Source organism: Vanacampus margaritifer, chromosome 13 (assembly GCF_051991255.1).
Source record: "Vanacampus margaritifer isolate UIUO_Vmar chromosome 13, RoL_Vmar_1.0, whole genome shotgun sequence".
Lineage (NCBI taxonomy): Eukaryota > Metazoa > Chordata > Actinopteri > Syngnathiformes > Syngnathidae > Vanacampus > Vanacampus margaritifer.
In genome coordinates this window covers 6,057,660-6,077,618 of record NC_135444.1, presented here as the reverse complement: position 1 = coordinate 6,077,618, position 19,959 = coordinate 6,057,660, and the positions used below count along the sequence as shown (strand labels likewise).

At 41.1% G+C, this 19,959-nt stretch overlaps 2 protein-coding genes across 10 annotated transcripts in view; one reads left to right on the top strand and one right to left on the bottom strand.

Moving 5' to 3' along the window:
* rfx2 (regulatory factor X, 2 (influences HLA class II expression)) overlaps nucleotides 1–6,577 on the top strand; it is a 28,035-nt gene extending 21,458 nt beyond the window's left edge. For 2 of the 9 annotated variants that reach the window (XM_077583934.1, XM_077583932.1), the window contains exons 11-18: nucleotides 2,542–2,654; nucleotides 2,802–2,953; nucleotides 3,052–3,149; nucleotides 3,276–3,425; nucleotides 3,511–3,719; nucleotides 4,834–4,987; nucleotides 5,067–5,109; nucleotides 5,200–6,575. In XM_077583934.1, coding sequence (XP_077440060.1) covers nucleotides 2,542–2,654; nucleotides 2,802–2,953; nucleotides 3,052–3,149; nucleotides 3,276–3,425; nucleotides 3,511–3,719; nucleotides 4,834–4,987; nucleotides 5,067–5,109; nucleotides 5,200–5,315 — 1,035 coding nt within the window. In that variant the 3' untranslated portion in view covers nucleotides 5,316–6,575. Of the gene's footprint in view, nucleotides 1–2,541; nucleotides 2,655–2,801; nucleotides 2,954–3,051; nucleotides 3,150–3,275; nucleotides 3,426–3,510; nucleotides 3,720–4,833; nucleotides 4,988–5,066; nucleotides 5,110–5,199 lie in introns of all 9 variants that reach the window. The other 7 variants (XM_077583939.1, XM_077583938.1, XM_077583940.1 and 4 more) reach the window with 5 other exon arrangements.
* fcho1 (FCH and mu domain containing endocytic adaptor 1) overlaps nucleotides 6,470–19,959 on the bottom strand; it is a 34,433-nt gene continuing 20,943 nt past the window's right edge. The window contains exons 6-27 of the mRNA XM_077583942.1: nucleotides 19,778–19,930; nucleotides 19,487–19,591; nucleotides 17,474–17,572; nucleotides 17,231–17,327; nucleotides 16,899–17,016; nucleotides 16,749–16,773; nucleotides 16,314–16,374; nucleotides 14,962–15,143; nucleotides 14,770–14,794; nucleotides 13,426–13,476; nucleotides 12,669–12,720; nucleotides 12,355–12,479; nucleotides 11,191–12,264; nucleotides 10,608–10,714; nucleotides 10,090–10,285; nucleotides 9,827–9,941; nucleotides 9,575–9,730; nucleotides 9,082–9,214; nucleotides 8,712–8,908; nucleotides 7,365–7,429; nucleotides 7,000–7,167; nucleotides 6,470–6,924 (exon numbers count right to left, since the gene is read on the bottom strand). Coding sequence (XP_077440068.1) covers nucleotides 6,896–6,924; nucleotides 7,000–7,167; nucleotides 7,365–7,429; nucleotides 8,712–8,908; nucleotides 9,082–9,214; nucleotides 9,575–9,730; nucleotides 9,827–9,941; nucleotides 10,090–10,285; nucleotides 10,608–10,714; nucleotides 11,191–12,264; nucleotides 12,355–12,479; nucleotides 12,669–12,720; nucleotides 13,426–13,476; nucleotides 14,770–14,794; nucleotides 14,962–15,143; nucleotides 16,314–16,374; nucleotides 16,749–16,773; nucleotides 16,899–17,016; nucleotides 17,231–17,327; nucleotides 17,474–17,572; nucleotides 19,487–19,591; nucleotides 19,778–19,930 — 3,333 coding nt within the window. The 3' untranslated portion in view covers nucleotides 6,470–6,895. The remainder of the gene's footprint in view (nucleotides 6,925–6,999; nucleotides 7,168–7,364; nucleotides 7,430–8,711; nucleotides 8,909–9,081; nucleotides 9,215–9,574; nucleotides 9,731–9,826; nucleotides 9,942–10,089; nucleotides 10,286–10,607; nucleotides 10,715–11,190; nucleotides 12,265–12,354; nucleotides 12,480–12,668; nucleotides 12,721–13,425; nucleotides 13,477–14,769; nucleotides 14,795–14,961; nucleotides 15,144–16,313; nucleotides 16,375–16,748; nucleotides 16,774–16,898; nucleotides 17,017–17,230; nucleotides 17,328–17,473; nucleotides 17,573–19,486; nucleotides 19,592–19,777; nucleotides 19,931–19,959) is intronic.

The following is a 19,959-nucleotide window of genomic DNA, read 5'->3' as shown; positions in this document are numbered from 1 at the left end:
AAGTGTCTCCTGGTGTTTTCATTGACTATACATTTTGGGGCATTTCATCAACTAAATCTAGAATAAAACTAAAACAATTTAGATGGCAAAATTATGACTAAAACTCAAAGGAATTTTACTCACAAGACTTTAACTAAAAATCAACCGAAACCTGTCAACATTAACACTTAACAAATAACACAATAAAAATGATGTTGAGAGTGTACACCTGTAAAGGCCGATAGTGGCATTATTGCTTAGCCATTATTTCCTTCATCTATTATTTGATTTTAAAGTGGCAAACTTAGCATTTTGTAAATAAGTGACTCTTACTGGCATGGCCTTGACCAGGTGCTTGCTCTGTTAGCTTTGTCCGACATCATATGATTGCATAATTCACTTGAGTGCTTCAATCATGAATTTGCGAATTAGCTTCCACCATAGGATGAAAAAGGGAAATAAGAAACATTACAATCAGGGGGCTTAACAGACAGCCGCTTGTGTGATTAAAGCAGCCAAGTGCTTTATCGCATTATCGCCGGCCTCCCTTGTCCATCCTCCCCATGCTCTCTTTATTCTAGCCTTCTTTTCATCCACGAGCGCCTTTCAAGACATGCCAATTAACCTTTCTGCGCGCTGGCTGGACATCTCGGTGTCTTTGTGGTGGCCTCCCCGCGGGCCTTTGTGTCGCCTCGTCGGCGGACGGGCTCACGGCCTTCCGCCTTTGTCCGCCGCTCTCGCAGCGCTGCTTCTCGGCTCCCGTGTGTTTAATGTTCACGCTGCTGACTTGCTTGCCTTCATTTGGAGCCAACCGTGACCTGTTATCTCATTAGCTGAGCCTTCTTCTCATCTGCCTTTAAAGTTACTTGCGCTAGAAATGCTCATTTGAAATCATATTCAAGACAGATTGACCGCAGCTGGTCAGTGAAATGAATGAAATGTGTACAGTTTGAGCATTTATGCCACAGGACATATGCAATGCACGTGTACTTTCTCCACAGTATGATTAAAACATTATTATTATTATTTTTAAAGGCATGCTGTTTTTCCTGTGAGGCCAAAAACTGCGCTTGTTCAAAGGGGGATGGGGAATTCTCCCTTTTTGTTTTGGAGTTCTGTGTTTGACCTGTTGCTGGGGGCAACCGTAAACAAGGTTGCCATGGCGACAGCTCAGTAGACTCGAAAACATAGCTTGTGATCGAAGCCTACACTGCTGCTGTGTAAAAAGATCCAGCGGCAAGCAGGCACATAGAGAGAGTGAGTCTAACAGTCATTCTACTGTTGCCAATGCCTTAACACAAGATATGTTGTTGGACTAACAGCTCAGCAAAAAGATTGCTTTATCTATTACTGTTTACTTTATCTATCCAAGTGTTGTCATTTGTTTGTCCTATTTAAGCAAAGGTAATTGGGGTTATTATAGCTTTGGAATTTTCATTATAGTTCGTTTTTATTTAGTTTTTTTTAAATTCAGGTTCAGTTTGAAGTAATTTTCAGGGTGACGTAATTAGTTTTTGTTTTTTCAAAAATGCTTTGTTTTATTATTAGTTTTCGTATTTTTTAAGCGTGTATTACTTAAGTTTTAGTTTTTGTATTTTTTTTGAAATGGTGTATTACTTGAGTGCATGATTAAAAAATTTTTTTAAAAAACACCACGTATTGTGTAGGAAAAACTTCTTTTTTTTTAAATTTTTTTTTAATTAATACACGTTTAAAAAATAAAAATAAAAAAATACACCCACAAATCAAATACACTGCTGCTTAAGGTGTAAGTCTTTGAATTGCAAAAAGTGCAGTCCATAATACTGCTTGTAAAGGTTAGGTAATTGCATAACAGCCCTATTTAAATAAAGCTTGGATGCCTGGTTTGTCAAGTTGACAACTTCTAAAGTGGATTTGTGGTTTCAATATCTATTGAGAAGTTTACAACTGTTCGTAAAGTGTACTATTTTTTCCCCATATAAAAGTCAAACACGCAAAATCGTCACCTGGGAGTAACGCCACCTGGAGGCGCTTTTAATATTGGCTGCTGCGAGATGACGTCACTTTTGGGCGACACTTTTGAACACCCTTACACCGGTTAATATCGACATAAATAAACTTTAAAATGTGGTTTGTTTTCGTTTTATAAAAAAAAAAACATTTTATTTAGTTAACGAAAAGTTGTATTTGTAGTTATTTCGTTTGTTTTCCCTTTACTAAAATAACCTTGGTAACTAGCCACTCTTGACCACATTCTGTCTTCATTTTTGCGTTCAAGATGCGCACACACGATGTAGCAAAAATAACACGGTTGAGCTGACGTCCGCACGTCGCCAGTGGCACAGCAAAGTGTGGAAATCCAGCTCAAATTTGAAGTAGAGATGAAATCTAAATGTGACCTTTGGGGATGGTGCCTATGATTGATGTGCTGTGTTCCCGCTGGCTCGCACTGGAACCAGCCGGGGCCCACAGCGAGCGGGAGCTGCCTGCAGGATCTGTGTTGTGTGTCTGGTTGCCATGGTTCACCTCTCAATGTTCCCCCGCCCTCCCCTCTTCCTCCTCCCCCTCCCCTCCCCGCAGGCAACACTGGATGTGGTGATGAACCTCCAGTTCCACTACATCGAGAAACTCTGGCAGACCTTTTGGTGCTCAACAGCACCATCTAGTGACGATAGCACCACCATTCCCAATAGGTCAGTGAACAAGGCTTGAATTGGTCTTATAAATTGTTTTGATAAAGCAGGTCTTATCAAACGTTTTTTTAATCTCACCCTGATTAAAATAATATAGATGTTTTTCTTTTTCTTTTTCTTTATTTTTTGGGTCTGATTGATGTGCAGTGATGACGAACTGGAAGGTGTGCTGCCCAGAGAGAAGCTGGTGAATCTTTGTAAATACGAACCAGTGCGACTATGGATGAGAAGCTGCGATCACATCCTCTACCAGGCCTTGGTGGAGATCCTCATCCCGGATGTGCTGCGCCCTGTTCCCAGTCAGTATATTCTGTCAATGAAGATGGATCGTTGCCATTTGTTGCCATCACGTCATTCTCACATTAGCACATTTCTAACCCAGCTTGTTCTCCTGCAGGCACGCTCACTCAGGCCATCAGGAACTTTGCCAAGAGTCTGGAGGGATGGCTGACGAGCGCCATGACCAGCTTCCCTCAAGAAATCCTCCGCACGAAGGTGACGCTTTTGTCCACATTCACATTACAGGCCTCCTACTGGTCAAGAGGCCATTTTAGCCACAAAGCCCGAGTTGAAGTCATTTCCAGAAGATGTAGACTGATACCTGTAATGTGCTGTCATCAGGTGGCGGTGGTGAGTGCCTTTGCGCAGACGCTGAGACGTTACACCAGCCTGAATCACCTGGCACAGGCAGCGCGCGCCGTCCTCCAGAACACCTCACAGATCAACCAGATGCTCTCCGACCTCAACCGGGTCGACTTCGCCAACGTCCAGGTTGTGGACGGCCTCGACGGGCGAACGCGGGTGATGGCGCGGTGCGCTCCTATTGACCGCGTGCGTGCGTGTCGTGTGTTCACAGGAGCAGGCGTCGTGGGTGTGCCAGTGCGACGAGAGCGTGGTGCAGCGTCTGGAGCAGGACTTCAAAGTCACCCTGCAGCAGCAGAGTTCTCTGGACCAGTGGGCCACTTGGCTGGACAACGTGGTCTCTCAGGTCCTCAAGCCACATCAGGGCAGCCCCAGCTTCCCCAAGGCGGCGCGGCAATTTTTGCTCAAGTGGTCCTTCTACAGGTACACTACATTTAACTTGACGCTTTAGTCTACGGAGGACCAAAAATGCCAAAACAATAAACAAATTCATTAATACAAAATTAAAAATAAAATTAATTAATTAATTAAAAAAATAATAAAATGTTTTAATACATTAAAAAAAAAACAATATATATATATATATATGTATGTGTGTAAAAAATAAATAAAATAAAAAACGTGATTCAAAAAGTAATAATAAATATTCAAATAAATTATTGATACTTAAATCTATTTTTATATTTCAAATTTTTGAATCTCGTTTTTTGTCTTTTTTTTTTCCTGGAGAGCTCAGTATTGTTCATTCGGTAATTTTACCGATTTGACATGTCATCATCATTGCTCTCCTTATTTTATTTTATATATATATATTTTTTGTATGTGGGTGATAATGTGTATGTGCGTGCGTGCGAGTGAGTGTGTATTCATTAGTTCACCTAAAACCTATTGAAAAAAAAAATCCCATACCGTTTACCTAAACCGAACACTTCCAGCCACTCGTGAGGCCGTCAGGAAACCCGAGGAAGAAGAAAAGAAAGGAAAGTTGTTATTTTTAATGTGTGTGTGTATATATATATATATATATATATATATATATATATATATATATATATATATGGTTTTTATTTTCATTTATATTTATTTTTGTCCATCCATCCATCCATTTTCTTGGCCGCTTTTCCTCACTAGGGTCGCGGGGGTGCTGGAGCCTATCCCAGCTGGCTTCGGGCAGTAGGCGGGGTACACCCTGAACTGGTTGCCAGCCAATCGCAGGGCACACAGAGACGAACAACCACACTCACATTCACACCTAGGGACAATTTGGAGTGTTCAATTAACCTGCCATGCATGTTTTTGGAATGTGGGAGGAAACCGGAGTACCCGGTGAAAACCTATTTATTTTTGTATTTAATTAAAATTTTAGATTTTTGTATCCGTTTTTTTATTTGAACTTCTATTTCAATATTTTTTAATTTTGGCATTTTTGGTCCTCCCTTCGTCAACTGAACCTTTCTCAAAAATGTTGCTAAATTATGAAATTACCATAATGAACCGTTACTAACCTTTGTCCCCCGGACCACACGCACACACACAGCTCCATGGTGATCCGAGACCTGACTCTGCGCAGCGCGGCCAGTTTCGGTTCCTTCCACCTGATCCGCCTGCTGTACGACGAGTACATGTTCTACCTGGTGGAGCACCGCGTGGCGCAGGCCACCGGAGAGACGCCCATCGCCGTCATGGGGGAGGTGAAGGAAACTTCACAGCACTCACGCTGTCAACGACCTTGCTTTCACACTCACTGTCCTCTTTTCTCTTCCATTTCAGTTCAGTGACTTGAGCTCCATGATGCCATCACTCATGGAAAAAGGTAAAACAAAAAAAAAAAAAGAATATATATATTTTTTAATTTACATTATTGTACAAGAGACTTAAAAATATGTTTTTAATGAATCCTCAGACGTGTCCTTCTCAGACGAGATGAGCGACTTGGGCAGTGACGCCGACGTGTCCCGGAGCGAGCCGGCCGTCAAGCGGGAGCGCATTGAAATGAGCCATCCTCTGCAAGAGATGTGAGGTTGGGCCGCGAGACACCGCATCCCCCCCCACGCCCGTGTACATTTGTCTCTGCCAGGACCAGCGGCCATGATGTCAGTCCTTGCACCGTTAACAGTGCTGCCTTGTCCCCCCCCCTAGGAAGCAATCTCAACTCATAACTGGTCTTTTTGGTTCTGTGCAACTGTGAATGAGTTCCATTTTTTTTGTTAATGGCGTGTAACTTGGTGTGTGCTGTGTTCTGTTTGACTTCAATTAGCTGTGCCATGGTGTCATTTTGAGTGCCTTAGATTGCTAACTTGGAACCCATCAGTCCAGATGTCAGCCTGTCCCTCAGCTGTGCCTCGACCGCACTATGAATGTATCGTGTGCAAACCTCATTCAGACCACGGTGTGTGTGTGTGTATGTGTGCCTCTGCCTCCGCTGCACCTCACGCAGAAAAAGACTAACATGCAACTGTCAGTTTTGGTAACCAAAGGGCGACTTACTGTGGTTTACCTCACTAGATTTCTCGGGTGTGTTCCAGTGGGCGCAGATAACGGAATGGAATTGCGGGAGGTTGGTGTAAATAGTTGTCGGTGCCGCCCACTGCAGACCTGTCGTAGCAAACCAGCAGCCCCACAAGGAGGCCCATTCGGGATTACGTTACATTTACAGAGAGCCTTAGCAGAGGATTACTATTTGACTAAATTATATATTCACAGTATATCCTTATATGATGTAGAAGTGTGTTCTGTGGCCTCAGTTTTACATTGTATCTAAACATGTTTTGTAAGTTACCAATTAGACTTTGTGTGCGCTTCATTTGTTAGTTAGCTGAACTATTCTTTGTCGATTGAACTCTTGTACTTACTTATTTAAGGCTTTTTGAGATGTGTGCCTGTCTGTCATTTGCCTTCAAGTGCATTCGCAAAAGCTCATTTCTGGGTGTTCTTTTGAATGTTTTGGAAGATTGTTTTAGATTTTTGGCCCATGATTTTTTTTTTCTATTGAATTAGATTTGGGCCCTCTTACAAGTATACTGAAACCTTATTTTGTGTATTTTCAAACCAACACTTTATCTAGCCCAAGGAGAACATGGTGGTTGGTAAATGGCTTAATTAAATTGTATTTTGTACTTGGTCACAATGTGTAATAATAATAAACTGGCGTAAACCAAAAACTTGCACATGTATACCCCCCCTCCCCCTTTATCAAATATCACAAATCCTTGAGCAAACAGAACATATACAAACATTGCATTTTTGAAGGTAGAGAAGATTTAACAAGAACCCTGTTTTAATCATTAAAGATATGCCAGTGACTCCCTACTCTTTAACATCACTTAAAAGTTGAATTGCAGCCCACAATATTCTTAACACTCACTGTATACCAACAGTCAGCTGTAACATTTAACTTAAGTTTGCAGTCCAGTAGTACAAAGGGAGAAAACGAGAACAAATTTCCTTCAGTAAAGATGAAACCACACACACACACGTGAAAACGAAGACGTGGTCCGAACCATAGCAGCAGATAAACTCTCATAACTAAGTGCTTGTGGTCCTTCAACAACTGCTATGTCCAAGAACATCTCAGTACCTCCAACGATGGTCCACACTCACTACAAAGTGCAGCCGGCCATGTACTTTCCTGTCGGAAACACAACAAAAGTGGCCAAATAAGTTCCATTTGGTGTCAAATGTAACGTCTCATTGATAGCATCACCTGTGGCGAATCTCTTCTTGAGGAGCGACATGCGGTAGCGGCTGCCGACCAGCTCCACGTCCATGCCCGACAGAGAGGCCCCGGAGCCCACGAACTGAACGGCCAAGCTGGGCGGGGGGCCGCGAGGGACCTCCAAACACTGCCAGCTGGCACACAGAGTCCCCGAGCCTACCAGACAAGCCCGCACAAGACAGTCAGATCAAGACAGATTTTTATGGATGAAACCTGACGAGAGAAGCTAATGATATTGAAAAAAAAAACAAAAAACAATATGCAGATAGGATAAGGGTGAAATCAAACTGTTGAATTTCCTCCCTCTTGGTTCCCGTCCTTGTTCAACGGCAGAGGAGAAAAGCGGCTCTGACCTTTGCTGTGGTTGGTGGGCGAGAGGTTGGCGAGCTTCCACAGCAGACGTCTTTCCTCGGCGTTCCTGCACAGGCACAAAAACACTCGCTGAACTTCTCACGCTCGTAGTTGAGACGGCGTGTTGTCATCGGCTGACGCTATTTTTAGCTTGTAGAGGAGCCCTCAAAACAAACGTATTCGGTGGCTTGTCCGCACGCTCACAGTTAAGGTTCAGCATGTTGACGCTTAGCGACGCCAGCTGGGATTCTGCCACTTCCTCCTCGTGACTGCCAAGAATTCATTTTTAAATATTTTGCAGGAATGTGGAGTTGAGTCAACCAGGGATTGTCTATCAGTGAGACTGACTGAGAATTTCCTGGTGTTTATTAAAGTTTCTGTTTAAGTCGAAATAGTCTTTCCTCACAAGTTGCACGCAGTTGATGAAAATGCTGCAACAAACTGAATTTCGGTTTTGTAGGACACATCACAGCATGTCATCGTAATCCCGCAGATTGAATTATGCTCTCATTCTGATGCAGGGCAGCTCTTCACCTCATTTCATTTTTAATGGACAGATGGGCCAGCTCAATTTGAATAAAGTGAGAAATAAAGTCAACAAGTTATTTTTAAGAATAAAATACTCATTTTTAAAAAAAATAAAAATAAAAATTAAATTCATAATAATACCGTTATAATAATTAATCAATTGTGGAATAAAATAAATGCAAAATTGTTAATTTTATGATTACTGGTACTTAATAAATCAAATAAAAAAATACATCAATTAACCAATCACAGTGCACACGCGAGCAATTTTATATCAAGGTACTTTATATCGCATACATTTAGAAACATTAGACATTAAATATCATGTTGGAATGAAAGTACACCTTTTTCTACAACATATCGGTACTGGTAATCTATCCATCTATCCATCCATCTATCTATGATGACTTTGGATCATTTTATAGGGGAAAAAAAGGTATCTTATTAACATGATTTTATGGTACGTGGTAAGATCTGCCTCCCCCTGTGTTCAATTATACTGTACCTCTCTGACAGTACCAATGAAAACAGGTCATTTTTACCAATGCAAGGTTATAATTTTAAATTAGAGGAGGACAATTAATTTGCCAAAGGGACCACATGGGAACCTGGAAGTGCCAAAAATTGACACAATGTGAATCATTTCACATAATACTAAACTTTATTTTATTTCAGTCAAAATCACACAACTTGTTTGTCAATTAAGTCACTTTTTTTTCTGCTTGAGCAGTTGATGAGCACAAGTGCCTCACGTATGTGACAATAACCTGCTCAGGTAGAATTTGTCTTTCAATTCTCAATCACTGGCAGCGTTGTCTCACCAGGAGGCGGGCGGCTGGCACTGCAGGTCGGCCGCAGTGTGGTCCAACTGAAGCAGCACTTGGACAGCAGTGAGCTGAGTGGACGGCGCCGTGACGGGGCAGCAATGGTAGTCCAGAGACACCCGGGTCACCGTGCCACTGCGCTGGCACTCCGCCGACAGCAGAAGAGGAGCCCGGGCTGGATCCTGAGATGAAACCTGCACATACAGTACATCATCAACGTGACTATTTGTCAAATATGATCCAGAACAGTTCCTTGAAAGTACTTAATGCAAATATATACATTTAAATACTATGAGGCATGAGAGAGGAACAACACGGTGGCCAATGAGTGTGCAGTACACAGTAGAATTGGATTGTTGCTAGTGACCTGATACTTGAGCAGTCCAATGTTGTAGTAAGAGGCCTGAGGGTTGAGTTCAGCTTCCCGCTGCAAGCAGACCTGCAGGGCCTGCATGTTGAACCAGAAGTCTCGGGCGTCCGGGTCACTCTGAGACGGATCACTGTGTGCAGGTAGAGAATGTTGGTACTGAGCTGCATGATATGGCAGAATGCATATACCATCATTTCCGGGCTGTTATGGGGCAGAATTTTTTAATTGGTTTATGATTCTGTTTCCTTCATGCTTGCAATGTTGACAATGAAGTGATTGGCTACTTGTAAAGTAGATCTTGGATCAAAAAGGGATTGGCACCTCTGGTCTAAGGGGTTGAATTGCCCTGAATGTATTGGTGGCATGAAGCCCATCCAAATCCATAAATTAGCCACATCACTGTTTTAACCAGTGGGTTCATAGTGTGTAAAAAAAGTTGCAGCTCAGTCTTGACATTACAGAATGTATTTTGTTTTAAACACTAAATGACCTGAAAAGAAGCTTCTGGTTAGGTAAGAAATGGTCGATTCTGGAAATGTTGACCAGCCGGAAGCTGAGCACAGGGACGTTGGGGTTTGCTGTAAAAGCACGGGTGATGCCTGCTGGGAAGGACATGGTCAGGTCGCCTGTGATCTTCACAAGACACCTAGAGGAACAACAGGATGTTTTTGAAGTGTCAAATTTAACAGCAGAGAAGATGTGAGATTCCCATCATATTCAATGAACACAACATCAAGCTCACTGATTGTGTTGTCCCCCCTTGAAGTAGGCATTGATGTACTCTGTGATGGCCGCTGCCACGGGCCAGGCGTCCTGGGTGCTGAGGGAAAGAGGACTGGGGCCTCGGGAAAGGTGCACTTGAAACAACCACATTCAGCGGGAGTCATGTTGCAGATTCACATAAAGTACTGTACGTCATGGTAAAAGGAAATTTTAGGAACACATGTCTGAATAAGCTTTCTTAGTGACAGTCAAACAATAAGCATTTAAAAATTAACATCTTACATTGTCTTGGTGGGTGGTCCTGGAGCGGGTAGGGCAAAGGTGAGGCCTGTCCCACCCTGGCAGGGCTGGGGGCTCGGTTCTGTCCTCCCCATTCAATGTCCCTGGATTGAGGCCCCCACTCACTGGGGCTGGAGGAAGATGAGGAAGTGAGGGAGGGGCTGGGTTCCGGCAAAGGCGAGGAGCACAGCGACCGTGACTGAGACGAGAGGACAAGAAAGGCCCACATTAGCGGGACTTGAATGCTACATGGACCACAACATAAAGAGATCCAATACAACATAAAACGTGTAATGAACATTTTCACCTGTATACTGTACATGACTGACAGTGACAATGAAATCATTAATATCTTCATAAAATCTGTGTTGTTAATACAGCTACATCATTAAGAGTAAGGTGTTTTAGAGCAATGTGAATGACCGGTTTCAAATAAACGACAGGTTTAAAAAAAAAGAAGAAAAAAAAAAGAAGTATATTACTGTATATGACAAAAACACTGATTCATAAAAGACACTTACTCTGTCAGTGCCACTGAGTCGACCTGAGCTCCTCTTGGTTCTGTTTGCCCTGGAAAGGGCAGCTGTGACCATATCAGCTGATTCGTGTCTAAAGTTGTGTTTGGTACCTTACAAAGACACAAAAAGCGCCTGAGTCTCAATACATACATACAAAATTGAAACAGCATTACATTTTTGTTTAAAGGGGAAGTCAACTCCTCCCAAAATGTCTATGCAGCCCCACTAGTCCAAATATTCTGGTTAATATTGCGTTAGTGGAATGAGTTAAGCAGCAAAATCCAACAGTTTTTATCAATATCAGAAAGCGGCCATTTTGCCACTTGTTGTTGAGTTAAAAATGAAATTACAGTTGCTCAGGTAACAACCAATCACAGCTCAGCTTCAGAAAAAGGGTGAGCTGTGATTGGTTGTTAGCCCTGAGAAAATGTGATTTTCAGTCGACAGTAGGTAGCAAAATGGCTGCCCCGAGATGGATAAAAACGGATAAAAAATTGGGATTCTTTTTTATAGCCAAATAGTGGGGTTTGCTTGACTTTGAGTGGAAGATATGTGACATGATATCGGTCCAGGACATCCATCATACCCTTGTGAGAGATGATGCTGCACGGCAGCGGGGTGTTGATGTCCAGACAGTCTTGGTCTTTGTCCGTGGAGAAACACAGATCCTCCTGCGGGCCGGAATGTCTGGTGAGGGGGGGAGCGTTTCGACGAGGTTCGCTCTCTGATGTGCGATGTTTTCTCCTCTCTCCTACAGAATCTCCCTTTCCTACTCCTCCTTCACTTGATTTGGAACTGCTCGGCTGTCCAGAGGAGCCCTCGCTAAACGGGTTATGAACAGAATTCCAATGCATGAGTTCCTTCTTCGGCTGGGATTGAGCAAATGATCCCGGGTTGCTATCAAATGCTAGCCTATTGTTGTTGGTGCCGCTAGCACTGCTATGTGGGATTATTCCTCCTCCTGCAGCCAGTGATGACTGGTGGGTGGGGCTGCCAATCATGGTGATTGCAAACGGGTCATCGGAAGTAACAGGCGGCGGTAGGCTTCGGTCCCGTTTTCGGTCTCTGTTTTTACGATTAGATGAGGTGGATGAGGAAGAGGAGGAAGAAGGGGGCGGGAGCGTCTTGGTGTCAGCGACAGGCATGGAGAACGGATCCCCTCGCACCTCAGTAGCTCGCCTTTCCTTGGTTGGGCGTGGAGGCTGGCGTGGCAAGGCGTCAGCCAAGTTTAAGGTCTCCTTTGTGGCGTTCCTGTCAAAAGCAGCAAAGAAGGGATCCTCGGGGTGATGTCGGCAGTTCCACACCGTTGACTCCATTTCTGATGAGGGGAAGGACTGCTGGAAAGCAGGAAAGCGCACGGAGGAGGAGGAGTCCATATCTGAGGGGAGTCTAGAGGAACGGGAAGTGCCGATGCACCAGGCGGTTACGGGGTCATCCTGTGGATGAGGACTTTGAGCAGGGGAGGGGTCACGAAAGACTGAGAGGAAAGGGTCAGCAGGTCGCTCTCGTGTTTGTGTCTGTTCTTTGCTTTGTGGAACAGGAGGCCACGCTGCCCAGCCGACTGGCTCGGGGGAGGGGCCAAGTGGCTGAAGGGACGGTGAGTCTAGACCTGAGTCCTCGATGTTCTCCGGTGAGGAAGAGTCTGATGAAAAGGCAGCATCTGATGCAAAAATATCCCAGCAGTTAATGTGCCACATAATAGGCAGAGTCTTCGAAGTAAATGAGCAAATATGTTTATTGTTACTCTTACATTCAGAGGCAGCAAAGGAACTTTGTTGTTGGAGCTGCTCCCGACCACCAAAGCTTTTGAATTTGAAGGCTGTTTCAAGAGGCGGTCCAAACAGGTTGTCAGTGCCGAATGCTGTCGAACTCAACCTGTTAAAGAGGAAATCATTCAGGCAGTCATTGATATTGGTTTAACAGGTTAAGACTCTCAAGTGAAAAGTGTTAATAGAGTCAAATCTGTTACCATTAACACCAGGCCAATTCATTGGTGACACATTTATGCACACCAAAACAGGTCAAGACATAAGACAGAAGGAGACAAGAGTCAAAGTATCTCACCTGCCATGATCAGGGCTTGAAGTTGACCTGCGCAGGCCCTCCTGATCACCATCTATAATTATAACACACTGTGTGAATCAGCAGCATAAATGTTCAAAGCACTGAAGGGATGCCAGAGAAGTCGCAGAAATCAACAAGAAAAACTAGCCATGTTCTCCACTAAAGAAATACCAGCACACAGCTGTTCCCATCATCACAATTGTCATCATTGCTTTATCATTAATCTTGTCAACTCTTGATTGAAAATGCCTCGTCGCTACTGGAGTGCAGCAGCTTAATGAAATCCCAACTTGCAGCCAAAGCTGTTGGCAGCTAGCAAATAGTGTTGCTTAGCAAACATATTTTGGCGCGAGAGCAGAAGGCGGCTGTGACTGTTGGAAGGTGGTCCGTGCAAGGTCAGCCAGTTGGCTGCACAAACTTATCTCTACAGTGATGCTTCATGAGGTTTAGTGAGCACTTTAATTCGCAGTAAATTATGGCTAAAACTAACACTGTCCTTTGAATAATTATCAAAATAAAGTATGCCTTTCCTGCAAAGACTTATTACTCTGGCATTGATTGAAAAAAATAAACAGTTTGAAAAGACATTCCTTTCCCCAAAAAATAGTACAATTACATATTGTATATAGACACATATTAAATTTAAAAAGACAGAGTAGATAGATTTTAGTGTTTAGATTTTTTGCAAATATTTACAAAACTAGCAACAAAATACATAACAGGGAAACAGAAGGACAGAAGAGCAAAAAAAAAAAACCTTGAGGGGAGGTGCCTTCATCATCTGTACGTCCAGCTGTACTCGAGTTTCCTGTCAAGACAAACATGCAAAGTTTGCAGCATTCTGTTACCTACCTTTGATTCATACTGTATACACTTCCCCTCCAAACGTGTTGGAACGGTGAGGAAAAATTCTCAATTTTTTTCTGAAGACTGGAAATATCGGACTCATCAAAAGATAAATATGTGAAAAGACAGCAATATATCAGCTTTTGTTGCAGGTACATTTACATTTGGTTGGATACACAACTTTTTAGGACCTTTTGTCTGTACTAGGCTGAACAATTCGGATTCAAATCGATGTCCCAATATAGCAGAGTGGAATTTTCAAATCACATAGGGCTGAAATGTAGGAAGAAAGAAAATTTGATTAATTTCAGTCACTTGGTAGGGTTTATTTTAGTTATAGTGTCTGCATAAGTTCAGTGTGACAGATGTGATAAAACCACAAATTTGTCTGCATTATTGTTGTCATATAACTTCTGACTTACTTATATTTACACCACACTTGTTTGGTAGAATTTAGTGAAATCGTCATAGTGTACGCTTTAAAGACTTCACGTCAAAATGTTTAGTAAGTTAGTAGATATTTAAACTTTTATATTAATACATGTGTTAGTTGCCTTTATTTTAGCTTAAGCCCAAGCTATAAAACTGATACATTTATATAAAATAAATCAGATATATTTTATTTAAAAAAATACAGATTAATTTGTTGCTTGTGTTTCTAAAAATAAAAAAAACAAAAAAACAGACCTACAATCAAAAGAGCACTTTGAAAAAATAATCGCACTTTAAATAGCATTTGCAACATTGAGCAAAAAATAAATCACAATTAGATGTTTAAAAAAATGTTTAGCCCTAATTTGTCCCTTTGAAATTATTGAAAGGAGAAGTATTCAACAGGCCAAGTCACTCTCCAGGCCTAAACCCTACAAAGAATGCATTGCACCAACTAAAGTAAGCCCCCAATCAGACTGTGGTCAAAAGTATTTTTGGTGATATTAAATGGGTCAAATTTGCGGATAGATTTGCAACTAAATAGTGAACTTTCAAGTCTTTCTGTACAATGCTATTTCTCACCTAAAAAATTGGTGCTTTATTAGAAATAATTCCAATCTCTTTAATATCAGCAGAACCAGATGTTAATACCAAGAATTAAAAGCTGAACTGTTTTTTGCAAGCCCAATATTTTTAATCTATCACAAAAATAAAAGACCAAAACGTTTGCAGGGGACTATATCATACATTTTAAAATGTTCACTTTTTTCTCTGTAATAATGGGACTGTCTAAAAGTAATAAAAAAAAATTTAAAAAACTTACTGGAAAGATGTCTTTTGACATTTGCCTGAAAGACAAGGAGGGAAAATATAAGTCCAGTGTTTAAAATATCAGACATAAAAAAAAAAAACAATATATTTTACCATTTTGTATTTTTTTATGACGTCTTTGACTAATTCATTAAAATGCACAATATGTACTTAGACCACCTAATGTATACTACAGTATACCTACCCCTCTGTTGGGTGGCAGGGTAAGAGTCCCCACAGTAGCTTTTAGCTCCTTTTCACAGGCGGCGGCACTGCTGCGGTTGCTGTTGACCACCGGTCTGATCTGGATCTGGAACTTCTTGGGCTCCTCATCATCAAAGTCTGAGTCACTGGAGTAGAAGTTGTTGTCTTTCTCTTTAGAGCAACGTGACAAGAACAGTCAAGGAGAATGCTCATAACCCATGCTGTGATGTTGTTTGGTCCATTTAACATAAAGTAAACAATTAAAAAATAATCTGATCTAGTATTCACCAAGTATAATGACTGGTGAGCACATAATATATTACGAAAGACCACTAGTAGGCTCACTTTATATTGCCCATCTTCCTGTATTGGTACAGAGGCCTTGGAGAGAAGAAATAAATAAGATTCTCTGCAAGTTCGATTAAAGCAGAGCACAGAGAAGATGCAAGAATACAGAGAAGTCATAAAACAGGCGCAGATGAGTAACTGAAGCTTTGGCGCATCAGAGGGTGTGTTGGAGATTGTTTTTCTCAAAGTACCAACCACTTCCTGTCTCTATTTTCACTCCTTGTCACATGAGGCTGTAATGTGTCTAATGAGAAAAGGGGACAGTGACAAAGACAGCAGTTGTTATCTTGAGGCTGTCAGGACAAGGGAGCGTTAGCAATGATAAACGGATGGGGATGCCCGGGCACGAGTCGGTTTTAGTACACTGTCAATGCTGGTGTGAAGCTGCACATTGTGAATTTCTCATCTAAGCTTACTGAGGGGTAATGCACACATTAGGTTTGACTGTTGTTTTGTTTGAATGCAAATTAGGAATAGGGGAGGAAGCCAGAGTAGCCAAAGAAACCCTCTGTTAATAAAAATAAATTAATATTAATAATTTATTATTATTATTATTATTTCATTAACAAACAACCATTTTGTCCACATGTGTATAAGGAGAACCAGCAAATACAGGAAGGCTGGAGCCGAGACTCGAACCTTTAACCAAAAAGAAAAAAAAAAAGAAAAAAGCCACACAAGCACGGTTAGAACATACAAACACCACACAGGTGCCCGAATTAGATTTTGTGCCAACAACCTCTGAATTGTGAGGTGGATGTGCTAAGCAGTCATCCATCGTTCCATGCATATACACACAGTGCTATGCAGATACACACCTATTAGCTCTGAATCTGATCTGATTGACTTGTTAAAAAAAAATGCTTTTGCTGAAAAACATTTGATTCTCAAATTTCCAGCATTCATAAAATGTATTCTTGTCTCTCTCCGCCTTGAAATTTTTAAATATAAAAAAGTTCAGCATCTTCACTTCATTACATATCATTTTGAGAAGAAAAAGGGTATCATTCTGAGTGCTGTCAGCTCGAATGACAAATCCTTCGTCATCGACGTCAAAGGGTGAATTCTGCAAAACACAATTAAATGAAATTTTTGCAAAACAGCCTGATAAAGCCATAGTCAAGCACTCCTTACGTCACGATTTATGATGATTATAATTAATAACAGTTTCATCACATTGCTATTATTTAATATTCTCAAGATCAGAATGAAGATATAATCATTGTGACATTTCTCAGCATGTGTGTGTGTAATTTTTTTCAAGCCCTTTGGTTTTGAAGGCTGGATATTTTATACATGCATTGAAAAATTGTACCCGCCTTCATCATTAAACTGCCTATCCCTACTATAAAAAGAATGAGAGTTTTCGCAGTCAGACTAGATTGATATTATTGTCAGAGGCAGCTGCTGTGGTGGCTGTGAATAAGATGGAATACTGACCGGTATATCCGTCACAGCGGAATCCCTACAAAACAAACACACGGACATCAATTTGCTTTAATTATTCAGTAGAACAAATTAAAGTAGCAAAAATAAGAGCTCATCAAACAAGAAAAGGTCGCGTGTGTGTGTCCATCTGTTCATGCTCACGTGGAGTCTGGCTCCTTGTCTCTCTTGCCCAGTCCGGGGATCCTGAAGGCTTTTGCCCGACTCTTCTTCCCACCCTCAGATACCATAGCAGTCAAGTACTCCTCAAAACAAACTACAGCTGAAGCACACACATAAGCATTTGTCAACGGCCCATTTAATTGTCAACAGAGTACTACACTGCTTAAATCCTTCTTGTATGCTTGCTATACTAAAGCTCAAGATAGGAATTTACTCCCATTTTATTTTGTTCATATGAATTACTCTGACATGTTCACAGTGTGGTAGTGGAAGCTGAATTTGTATGCATTTTCTGACTGAGTTAATAATAGTACCTGGCCTCTCCTTGCCGGTGCCCTTCAGCTCAGCAAATTTCTGGATGAGGTTACTGATGCCAATGTTTTCGACATTTTGCTTGAATTCCTCGTGTACCTTCAGCAAAGCAGAAAATGCTTATTATGTTGAAAAAAAATAAATAATCATGAATAATTTGTGATATTAGTTTAGAGATGTTATCAGTGTTGCTGTCCAACATAATTTGTGGCTAAATTTGTCTGTCAGTGACCTATCAAACATACCTGCCCAACTTGTACATTGGTGTCTTCTATGGAATGGGAATAACTTTTAATTAACTGCTTCATCTGTTGCAAATGGCCCTCCTCAATTTCCTGAAACCTCTACATAAACACATATGTCATATTAGTGTTTTTCCTACTCTAATAGCTTATTCAGCATGCACTGAGATCTTAATTTGAAAAATCTTCAGATTTTCAACATTATTATTATTACTAAAAATAGTTATAAGAATAATAACAACAATAATAATACATCTGATTTATATATTGTGTTAACACTGAGACCAAGGCCTGTTGAAACGTCTCAATTAGCCAGAAAACAGTATATAATGCAAAAATTTGGAGTACGATAAAAAAATCAAATCCAATCACAAAGTTCAAGTTAGCAATGTGTTATACAGAAATAAGATATAATAAAATGACAGAGAAAAGTCATCCACAATGAAATGCTACACACATAGAAAACAGATTTGCCCATGTACTGTATCAGTATTTAGCAGAAGACAGTATAAACAATCACCTTGCATAATGATCATGCAATTGCAGCATGAAATCATTTGAAATGTAAAATAGAGAGGCAGTTATTACAATTTGTTGATAATCTTAATCTTCTTGGAGATAGCAGCAGTTACCACTGCAGTGAGGAGATAGTGACTAAAGTAACAGAGTGCAGGAAGTATGATTAGGAGGGTTTAACCCATTGCGCCCGGGATCGCGTGACCGCGCTTCTACCGTTAAAGCCGCGGAAGCGCGTGACAACCTTTCTCCCTTTAAACCCGGGAGAATGGATAAGTCATTTTGTTTTGTTTTGACCAATTCTTGGTCTCTTAGCCAATTAAACGAATCAGAATATACACAAGAAGGTGACGTGGGCCTCGTACATGTCCTAGAATTTTATTCAAGCCTTTATGGTTAATGCAGATTCAGTTATGAAATAAATGACGCAATTGACGACGGCGCGGGAGGTCTTTGAATCAATGTAACAAGTCGACAGTAACATACTGTTAAGAAATATGTTTGTAGACAATGAGGAAGTTGACAATTTTGACGGCGTTGTAACGGAATGGATGATAATTACCACTCGATCCCCCAAGGTTATTACAACTGCAACCAGTGTTGAAGATAAATATATTTGGAGTTATATACCTGTGACATGTTTGTTGATTTAAAAAATATATATATATTTAAGGTTTATAATAATAAACCTAAACAGGTGTAAGCTCTGAAGTGCTTTTGGAATTATGTTTCTATCTGCTTCAGGAGCTGAGATATCAATTATTTTTCAATATTGTTGAATTTCCAGGAAAACTTCAGGTTTTCAGGGGTGACTCAAAAGTCACACTTAGGTTTTAGAGGCATGTTTTGCTAGGCGCTTTAGGCCTTAATTGATTTAAAGGGTAACACAACAGGAAATCAGACTCTTGCTCCACCCCTCAATAAGATTTGAAATCGGCGCTCAAAGGGGCTGTTGCCTGGAGGACAGTTGGGTTGCGAATGGGGAGAGAGTTGGGCATGGTCTGGCTAAGATTGACAGCAGCAACTGCTAAGAAGGTGTTACGAGACTGAGCTGGTGAGTGGCGGGAGTGAATACGTCACGATCCACAAGTGACGTAGTCGGCAACTTCTTGTGTAATGAGAGGACAAACAGCCAAATTGTGTTTATGTCAGTGTTTAAACTTAAGATGGCATCAAGCACACGGATTTTGCCCCAAATTCAAGCTTTCAACAGACAAGCATTAAAATGTCAAAATAATGACCAGGACATATAGACATAATTTGTAGACATCAGTTTGTACCGTTTATCAGCACACACAAAAAAATGATTTAGTGTTGAGTTACCCTTTAAGTTTTAATTGTTGGGGGAAGACACAATGTTGACTGAAAGGTTCTGAAGCTAAAGGCCATATGAATCGGGAGGTAAAGAGTATGGTCGGGAGTCGAGACTGAGAGCCCAAATAGTGTTAAGGTAGGTGGTGGACTAAAACAAAAAAAAGAACTCTTGGAATCAGAGCTGACCTGAGCAGAATCGTTCATCTTCTGTTCAAACTCTCCTCCTACTCGATTGTGCTTTTCAATGCACAGGGCAAATGATTCTGCCGCTTTCTTAGATTTCAGCTCCGCCTAGTCAGACAGAAGACACAAAAGAGAAATGTTATAATTGAGGGGGAAATGCTTAATTTTCTTAATTATTTCAACATTAAAGTTCATTCAAAAAGCATAATGTCATCAATTGCAAAAAAAAAGAAGAGTTTATTTTCTTTCCATATTGCTTACAAGTGCTTCTAAAAATACTTAGTAGTATCTAACTTTTTCCTGCTCCTTCTGTGGAGCGCTCTCTTTCCTAAGACGCTCCAGCTCCAAACATTTGACATGGTAACCCTCTTTGGACTTCTGAAGGTGGCCACTCTGAACTTGCAGCGCCTGCACCGCCTCTACAGTCCCCATCATGTCCTCTTTTATCTTAATAACATGCACGCACACACAAACAC